The 10,010-nt window shown below is 37.3% G+C and overlaps 1 protein-coding gene across 1 annotated transcript in view; it reads right to left on the bottom strand.

Moving 5' to 3' along the window:
• LOC107737767 (voltage-dependent P/Q-type calcium channel subunit alpha-1A-like) overlaps nt 1-10,010 on the bottom strand; it is a 115,608-nt gene that overhangs the window by 56,953 nt on the left and 48,645 nt on the right. Inside the window, exons 11-24 of the mRNA XM_016549389.1 lie at nt 8,471-8,677; nt 6,047-6,159; nt 4,888-5,000; nt 4,643-4,774; nt 4,418-4,490; nt 4,209-4,326; nt 4,044-4,111; nt 3,655-3,761; nt 2,804-2,854; nt 2,123-2,287; nt 1,320-1,549; nt 1,088-1,223; nt 546-675; nt 243-302 (exon numbers count right to left, since the gene is read on the bottom strand). Coding sequence (XP_016404875.1) covers nt 243-302; nt 546-675; nt 1,088-1,223; nt 1,320-1,549; nt 2,123-2,287; nt 2,804-2,854; nt 3,655-3,761; nt 4,044-4,111; nt 4,209-4,326; nt 4,418-4,490; nt 4,643-4,774; nt 4,888-5,000; nt 6,047-6,159; nt 8,471-8,677 — 1,703 coding nt within the window. The remainder of the gene's footprint in view (nt 1-242; nt 303-545; nt 676-1,087; nt 1,224-1,319; nt 1,550-2,122; nt 2,288-2,803; nt 2,855-3,654; nt 3,762-4,043; nt 4,112-4,208; nt 4,327-4,417; nt 4,491-4,642; nt 4,775-4,887; nt 5,001-6,046; nt 6,160-8,470; nt 8,678-10,010) is intronic.

The raw sequence follows: 10,010 nt of genomic DNA, 5'->3' as shown, positions 1-10,010 counted from the left end.
TATATATATATATATATATAAATTATAATCATAGATCCCAAACCTTGTATTATGATTGTTTCCAAAATCATGTGCAACTATATGAACTTAAAATGAATATGAACCCTATAATACTTCATATTATTGCATGACACCACATGGAGACCAATAAACAACTCTTTAAATACAATATACATATAATGTGTTTAAGAGTGAAGCATAGACCGTCCTAGCCCAGACAGCTGTGCAGGATAGATATGTACCTTAATGAGCATCTCAAAGGTGAACACACCCGTGAACACATAGTCAAAGTACCGCAGGACCTGAAAGCACAGATGAGCGACACAGTGTTAGCAATACAATTAAACCCTTTATGACAAATCAATATGACAAGATGAATATAAAGAATGATAAATAAATAGATAAAAATGATGGAGAAGTGAACTAGCAAATTAGGTAATGATTAGAAGCATAGGACAGATGATATGGTTACAAGTCCAGTAGACAAAAATGGACTGAACCACAGAGACATAAAGAGAGGATGTTGAGATGTGGGAGTGTCTCACATTGTTGCGGGGAGAATCGGGCCAGACAGGGTCTTCAGCGGCCAGGGCAATACTGCTCATTGCAATGACCAGCAGAATACACATCTCAAAATATCTGAGCGTGACGATATAGTGGCACAACCTCCGAAATCTAAAGTAGAAGTTCATAAAAAAGACAATAAAATAACAAAAGCAACAACATCTTTTGAAAGAAAGCTCATTTAATTTAATATAAAAACTACAGTAAGGGGTGAAACCAGGTGACTCCAGTCAGTTTTGTTTAATGTCAACATGAAGAGTGAACACTATTTTACTTCAATAATTGGAGAAATTTCCGAATGAAACAGGATATTCAAGTAGGAAATAAGTAGGACAGGAACTGATTTATCCATTGGAATTGACTGGACTTTGAAAAGTGGTCATTATACACCAGATATTATTATTATTATTATTATTGGCAGTTGGAGGGGAGGGTTAATGCATTAAAATGCAATTTTGAATATTGACCAACTGCAGAGTCACAGTGCCAGGACTGGCAGTTTCACAGAGATGACTGCACTCACGGGTTGGTGGTAGTCAGAATGAACATTGAGGTGTAGGGTGGCATGGGTTTAGGCCCCCCATCATCTTTCTCATCATCATCATCACCCTTTATGTCCTCCTTCTTGGGCAGGGGCTCGGTGTTTGCATTCTTATTGACTGTGGAGACGTGAGGAAGGGAAACATCATAGTAAGACAGACGATTAAGACAATAAATAAAAAAGGTTATTTATTCTTTTCAGCTCTTTCTCTCACCCTGTAGGATGGCGTTACTGGAGGGGAACATCGGGGGAATGTCCACGGCAGTGTAATCGGGGTTCATGCCCAGGTGACCAGTGCTGGTAACATTAGCAGTGGTAGAGGAAGGGTTGGTGAGAATGAGGCTGCTCTCGCTGCCAGTGTGTACCAGGCTGGCAGTGTGGGCACTGTTGGCCAGATTGAGCAGACTAACATGAGGGATTAATATCATAATACATAGTATTTTGCTTGTGGATTGTTTAAAAGATTATTTAGTAGACTTATCTTGCTTAAAGGATGTTTAAACAATGGAAAACAAGACAGAAATACTGAAAAAAAACAAAAAACCACTGAATATTTTTGCAGTGAACCTGTAAACTGGGGTCACTGTATATATTATTATTAGGAAACATTTATTCTTATTGATTCGATAAGCTTCTAATTATTTTAATGTTATGCTCAATAAAGAATAAATGGCTGATATTTACATTTGATGCTATTTTGTCTAAATAAATGAAAATAAGACACTAAAAACTAAAACCAATAATTTTAAACGAAACCAATCATAAAGTGAATTTAGGAAACGCAACATTATAAATATTCAAAATAATAATGGATATTCATTTTGAGATTTGAGATTACATTTAACAGTGTTATTAAATTATTTGTGTTTTTAAATATTCACTTTACGTGAACGTTAGATTATGGCAAAGCTATTCGAAATCTAAAAACAGAGGAAAAGTACATTTAAATATGCAATATCGACCGATGCGAAAAAATATATCAGCTGATAACAGATACATAAATCCATCCTCTTTGACCGAGCATCTCGTTCCCTGTCATTTCTTCTCACCTTCCAGCGGTCTTCAGGGTCCAACTCATTGTAAAGAGCCTCTCTGCTGTTCATCAGGGTGTGTCGTCTCAACTCACTAGTGCGCTGCTCCCATACCGACTTACAACCTTTGTGGTTCTTCTGTTGCTCCTTACTGCAAAAAAAGAGAGAGAGACAGAGAGAGAGACATTTACAGTAGATCTGGGATTAGTAATCATCAAGAGGGAAAAGTGAGCTTGCTGCAGCTACCGCAGGCTGAAAATGCCCACCTACAAGATACCAGTTACCATTTGTTAAAGAGGATGATTGCACCGCTTGGGTCAAACTCACTCACAGAACACACACACACAAAGAAGATAACTATAATAATTCTGGGAGTGAACACATCACAGGTGCCCAACCCTTGGAGCAAAGCATGTGAAAGAGAGAAAGTATAGGAGATAAGAGGAGAACAGCAGGTGATGAGTAGCAGGATGAAGAGAGAAGACGATACGAGGAGTGACAAACCCGCCCCATCCCACCCAGCGGTCTGGAGAACAGAGCGGGGAGCAGCACAGAGAACCGAGGAGGAAATGCACATGTCGAAAAGGCTGATGGGAGAAGTGTGGGTGGTGTGGGGCGAACAGAGAGGCATTTTGAAAGAACAGAAAGAGTATAAATGAATAAATACCAGTCCAGAAAGTGTTCTGTTGCATCAAGACGCTCAGAGTTTACTGTCACGCTGAGGAGGAAAACAGCATGTGAGAAACACAGAACATCTCTTTGCTCTTCTCCCTCATTCACAAGCTCGTCCTCACTGATACACACATATTTTCTCACGATTCTCTCTTCTTTTCCTCACAAATACTTGGATGCATTGACAAACCGGAATCATCTTTAATCGTTCTGTGCCTCTGCATGTAAGTTGTGTGTATATAACTGTGAGAAGATCACAGATGAGCTTGTTGATGGACAGGGAACACAACATTATAGGTCTATAGCACCAGACATAACAGAAAATGATGTATGTTTCTTTAAATCTGTGTTTTGGAACATAGTAACTTTAGTATTTTTTTTGCTGGTTAACCATGTTCCAAAAATAAGCTAACAACCAGTTAGAATCTACTGTATGTTCCAAAATACACTTACCAACCCAAACTGTATTTCCAGTAGGATACAATGTGATCCTATCTACAGTTTGTCATTAAAAACATTTATATTTATTTATAAATTATTTGGAAAGAACTTAATACTTTTATTAAGCCAGGACATATTGAATTGATGTGACAGTAAAGGCATTTATAATGTTACAAAAGGATTTATATTTCAAATAAATGCTGCTCTTTTGACTTTTGATTGATGGAAACCAAAAAGCGTTGCTATTTTTTTTCTATTATTGACCCCTATGTTAATTTGGCTGACACAAGAGCAACACATAGCCTGAACAGATAAAAACAAACATAAAAGTAAGACAAATAAATTGTGGGAGAGAAAATGTGGCAGCAAGACAGAAAGAGAAAGAGATGAGAGAGAGATACTCACGCAGCAATGGAGAGGCTGGCTGCAGACAGTGGGCTGACCTCTGCTACTTCCTTGGCTGCCTGAAGAGCCATTTTCTGATTGGCTGCCTGCTCTTCCTCCTGTTCATCCTATACATGGAGAGAAACATGAAGAATATTGGTTCAAATGTGATAAGAGTGTGAAGGATAAACAGTCTGAGAGAGAGAAGGAGAAACCATAAGAAAATAAAGAAAATATTTAAAATGATCATAAATCTTTATCTTTTAATATTTAATTTTACATGAGCATGGCTGTGTGTAAATAAAGCTTTTCTTTTTTTACTGAATTTTACTTTTTTTAATTTGTTTGTTTGCTTGTTTGTTTGTTTTTAACTCTTGATCCATTACCCTAAAAGTGTGGCAACATGTTACCTTGGTCAGCTCTTGTGCATTGGCCAGATTGTCCACAGCGATAGCCAAGAACACATTGAGCAAAGTGTCTGTTCACAGACGGGTTAAGGAACATCACATTAATGCTTCACTGGTGTATGTGAAAATTAACAGCGTGTCAGCATGCACTATTTTGTGTATGGATACAGTTGCCGAAGAGCGTAAGAACGATGAAGAAGACTGAGAAGACCATGCCCTTTCTGACTCCGCCCTGAGACTCGATCCCATCATACATGACCATGTTCCAATCTTCACCCGTTAGGATCTAAGGTGCAGAGAAAAGGTCCATAATCACAAAGCCATGGAAAAAACACACAGAATGATTGCACACTATTCAATGGGCACTTTTTGCTCACCTGAAATACTGTCATTATTGCTGCAGGAAAAGTATCAAAGTTTGTTGGTGGTGTGCCAGCTTCAAAATTAAACCTGAAGAGAAGAAATGGTGGTTATATTATTGTTACACAGAGTATTTCCATGCCGTGCCTTATTTAGGGCCTGTACTGACTCTGGTGACCCATAATAAATAAATAAATAAGTAACATTTTCTATTATTATGTGTATTTTAGTGCTATACTGACTGTCCTCCAAACAGCTGCATGCCCAGCAATGCAAAGACCACAATGAAGAGGAAAAGGAGGAAGAGTAAACTGATAATGGACTTCATGGAGTTCAGCAAAGACACCACCAGGTTCCTCAGAGATGCCCAATACCTGATCATGGGAAAGGGGGACATTTAAAATGCTTAGTCCTTCTTAAAACATTTCAAAGGGACAAAGAGTGGGACGGAAAGACAGACATGGGACTCAAGACGTGAGAGACTCACTTGGTCACTTTGAAGATCCTCAGTAACCTGAGAGCTCGTAACACACTGATCCCAAACGAGGTTCCTGGCTGGATCATAGCCCAGAGCACCTCGAAAATGCTGCCACAAATGACCTGTCCCACACACACACATATATAAAACACACATTTAAAGCTCATTCATTAAGAGCAAGCCACAAAACAAAAACCCCTTACCCAACGTCAAACACTAACACATATCTGTTTCTCACACTTCTCACAAAATCATTATTCATCAAAACATCCAAAACATTGAAATAACGATTAAGAAACTCATTTATTTTACAATGCAGTGAATTACGAATTATACAAACTCTTCAGTTACACACTAACTAACTTCAGTAACTTTATCAACATTAAAGGGATAGTTCTCCCAAAAATGAAAATTTGATGTTTATCTGCTTACCCCCAGGGCATCCAAGATGTAGGTGACTTTGTTTCTTCAGTAGAACACAAACGGAGATTTTTAAGTCAAACCGTTGCAGTCTGTCAGTCCTATAATGTCAGTGGATGGGAATCATGGCTTTGAGAGTCATAAAACATACACAGACAAAACCAAATTAAACCCTGCGGCTCGTGATGATACACTGATGTGAAAAGACACAAAACGATCGGTCTGTGCAAGAAACTGAACAGTATTTACATCATTTTTTACCTCTTTTTTTTTTTACCTCAGACATTTTCAACGCAATGTCTGAACTGTCCTGAGCGCATTCGCGTCTTCTTCTTCAGCCTGCGAGTGAGGCGTCTTCTTCTTCTTCTTGCGACTTATATGTGCATTACCGCCACCTATCTCAAAAAACAGACCATTGACACTCCCAATTGAGATTGTAGATAGAGTGTCAATGTGTTTGTGTATGTTTTTTTTTTACTCTCAAAGCCGTGATTCCCATTCACCTCCATTATAAGACTGACAGACTGCAACGGTTTGTGTTAAAAACCTCCGTTTGTGTTCTACTGAAGAAACAAAATCACCTACATCTTGGATGCCCTGGGGGTAAGCAGATAAACATCAAATTTTCATTTTTGGGTGAACTATCCCTTTAAGACCTGAAAGAGGAATGAACAGCTGGTATAATGTTTTGGTTTCCTTCAAATGTTTTTTGGTTTTAGTAAAAGAAGGAGGGACGAGAGAAACTCACAATGCAGTCAAAACAGTTGAAGGAGGAGTGAAAATAAGGTCTGGTCCCCAGCCCATACATCTTAATACACATCTCTGACATAAAGATCCCCAGGAAGATGAACTCAGCAAAGTCTGGATTGAGGAGAGAGGGAAAGGAGAGAGAAAGAGCGTTCGCAAAGGTCAAAGATACAAAGACAATAAAGAAAGCCATTTGTGCATCCACATTTTAAAATACATAAATGTATGCATTATGTAGGGAAAAAAATATATTTATTTTAAATAAATAGAGCACAAACACTTTAAAAGCAAGAAATTTGCTGATTTCAAATGACAGATATACTGTTCAAACAATAGATATACTGTCTAATACTACGATTAGTAAATTTTATGGTCAAGCTAATTGAATATCCATTCTAGAACTGTTGGCCGATCAGATCACACACACAGAACAACGTTATCTGGACTCTTTCATTATCGTTCTCTGTGATTTTAATAAAGTTAATCTCACCCGCGAACTGCCTAAATATAGACAGAACATCACATGCCCCACCAGAGACAGCAATATACTGGACCACTGCTACACTGTTTTAAACGATGCATACCCTCAAAACTGTAGAGATGATAGTAGACTTCAGGAGAATCCCCCCTGCTCTCCCCCCACTCACCATCATGGACAGCACTGTGGCTGCAGTGGAGTCATTCAGGTTCCTGGGTACAACCATCTCTCAGAACCTGAAGTGGGACACTCACATTGACTCCATTGTGAAAAAGGCCCAGCAGAGGTTGTACTTCCTTCGTCAGCTGAAAAAGTTCAACCTGCCACAGGCACAGATGACACAGTTTTACTCAGCTATTATTGAGTCGGTTCTGTGCTCTTCTATAACTGTCTGGTTTGGGTCAGCCAGCAAATCAGATTTAAGAAGACTGCAACGGACTGTTAGGACAGCAGAAAGGATCATTGGTGTGCACCTGCCCAGTCTTCAGGACTTGTACAACTCCAGAGTGAAGAAACGGGCAGGTAACATCATCAAAGACCCCTCTCACCCCGGACACAACCTGTTTGCACTTCTCCCTTCAGGCAGACGCTACAGATCTCTGCGCACTAGAACATCTAGGCATAAAAACAGTTTTTTCCCCAATGCCATCTCCAGCTTAAACAGCTAACACATGAATCATTACCTGTGTTCTGTAATTCATTTCCGTAATTCATTCTACATCTTTAATTATTGCCTTTTTCTCAAGTATTATGTAAATACATATGGATATCTCTTATTTACACAGTTCTAGAGTGAGTACAAATGCACAAATCTGTACATAAATCTACTGTTCCAGATTCATACACATTATTTTTTGTATACACATTATTTTTTGTTAAGTCTTACTATTTAAATGTTTTTTTCTGTTCTCATGTCAGATGTGTATGTATGTATGTATGTATGTATGTATGTATGTATGTATGCATGTGTGTATGCACCAGGAGCACCTGATAAAAAAAAGAAAAACCACAACAAATTCCTAGTGTGTTTGAGCACACCTGGCAAATAAAGCTAATTCTGATTCTTAATGTATAAACAAAGATAAAAGAAGAGAAACATCTTCAGAAAGTAAAATAGGAAACCATAAACAGTCAGGAAAATGGGGAACAACAAATTAAACATAATTATCTCTCCATAAACGAAACGAAAAGAAACTTCACAGGTTTGAGCACGTCCGCACAGAATATACATGCTCAAATTTCTGCCGATTTTCCTTCACAATAAAAAACTGAAAATTCTGAAATATTCTGTGTGGGTCTGCTGTAAGTGAACAGACAGGTGGACAGACTTACAGAGGAAGTCGGAGAGCGTATCAGGCTGGTCGTAGTGCACGGCTGCCACACACAGTGTGTTGAGTCCCACCAGACACAGCACGGTCCAGTAGAACGCTTGCGTCTTCACTATGTGCCTGATGAAGAATCTCAGTCGACGCTCTTTTTTATGGAAGGAAGAGCCCTCAAGCTTTGAGCTCTTCAGACTGCCCCGTGCAAATGGAGAACCTGACAGACAGAAAAGAAGCAGATAAGCAGAGCTGCAGAGAAACAAGACACAATAAAATTAAATGAAAACCAAAAAGTGCTATCCAAAAATTAGGTACAAAAATACAGTGATAAAAATACAACATTTTGTAATACAGGTTAATTCATCAAATACACTTTTTACTCAAATAATTCTGTAAAGAATTTAGGAAACCATAAACAGTCAGGAAAATGGGGAACAACAAATTAAACATAATTATCTCTCCATAAACGAAACGATAAGAAACTTCACAGGTTTGAGCACGTCCGCACAGAATATACTGTACATGCTCAAATTTCTGCCGATTTTCCTTCACAATAAAAAACTGAAAATTCTGAAATATTCTGTGTGGGTCTGCTGTAAGTGAACAGACAGGTGGACAGACTTACAGAGGAAGTCGGAGAGCGTATCAGGCTGGTCGTAGTGCACGGCTGCCACACACAGTGTGTTGAGTCCCACCAGACACAGCACGGTCCAGTAGAACGCTTGCGTCTTCACTATGTGCCTGATGAAGAATCTCAGTCGACGCTCTTTTTTATGGAAGGAAGAGCCCTCAAGCTTTGAGCTCTTCAGACTGCCCCGTGCAAATGGAGAACCTGACAGACAGAAAAGAAGCAGATAAGCAGAGCTGCAGAGAAACAAGACACAATAAAATTAAATGAAAACCAAAAAGTGCTATCCAAAAATTAGGTACAAAAATACAGTGATAAAAATACAACATTTTGTAATACAGGTTAATTCATCAAATACACTTTTTACTCAAATAATTCTGTAAAGAATTATTTTATATATAAATAAAAAATTATTTATATACTGTATATACTGTATATATATATATATATATATATTATGCAAATCAATCGTTTTGACCCCACTGTAGATAAGAATGTACTCATTACATTACGATAATTACAGGAATAATCCCTCTGGAGCAATGAAGAGGCTAAGTAAGTTACTCAGTGGAACAAAGAAATGGTATAAGATGGTAATACCAGGGTTAATGTAGTTAACTAAAACTAAAATTACAATTAAAACTAGGGATGCACCGATACCGATACTGGTATCGGTATCGGCCCCATACTGAGCTCCTGAGGTGTCTGAATATATTTTGGTTTGACTGTATCTATTTGATAAATGAAGTTAACCAACTAACATTATACATACCCTTTTGGTTTCTGTACCCAATATTTAAACAATTTACAAATGCAATAAAATATTGGTATCGGTACTCGGTATCGGCAAGTACCAAAAATAAAAGTATCGGTATCGGGCGAGTACTGGAAAAAGTGGTATCGGTGCATCCCTAATTAAAACCATAAAAAATGTTACTTGAAATAAAATACATGTTTAATTTAAATAAAATAAAATATTAACAACTTTTTTCAACATTTGTTATTTTAAATTTAGTTTACTTTGATGTACAAAATACAACTAAAAGAAAAATTATACATACATACACACATATACGATATATATATATATATATATACACTCACACACACATACACAAACACACACATCAACTAAAACTACTAAAAATTAAAAACACACCACAAAATTGCTAAAACATTGAACAAAAATAGTGTAAATATAAAGATAATAAACGATTCAAAATATTAATAAAAAAACTGTAATAGTATCTCAGTAACACTAAAATAAAACTGGGTAATACTATGGTACTATTATATATATCATGTTACCTTTTCAATACAATAATAATAATGATCTAAGGTTTTTAAATGTCTTTTAAAGGGTAACACTTAAGAATAATGGTCCGTTGTTAACAAGTAGCTATGCAGGAAGTAATAGGTAGTACTACATTAACACGTAACTTAATACTATTAACTAATAGAGAAGCAAGATTAACTAAGCAGTAAGTAGTAGCAAATTTAGGTCAAAGGTAGTTCCTTATTAGATATTTGATAATTA

This window comes from Sinocyclocheilus rhinocerous, unplaced genomic scaffold (assembly GCF_001515625.1).
Source record: "Sinocyclocheilus rhinocerous isolate Xijiao unplaced genomic scaffold, SAMN03320098_v1.1 scaffold43, whole genome shotgun sequence".
Lineage (NCBI taxonomy): Eukaryota > Metazoa > Chordata > Actinopteri > Cypriniformes > Cyprinidae > Sinocyclocheilus > Sinocyclocheilus rhinocerous.
This window is presented reverse-complemented; position numbering and strand designations above follow the sequence as displayed.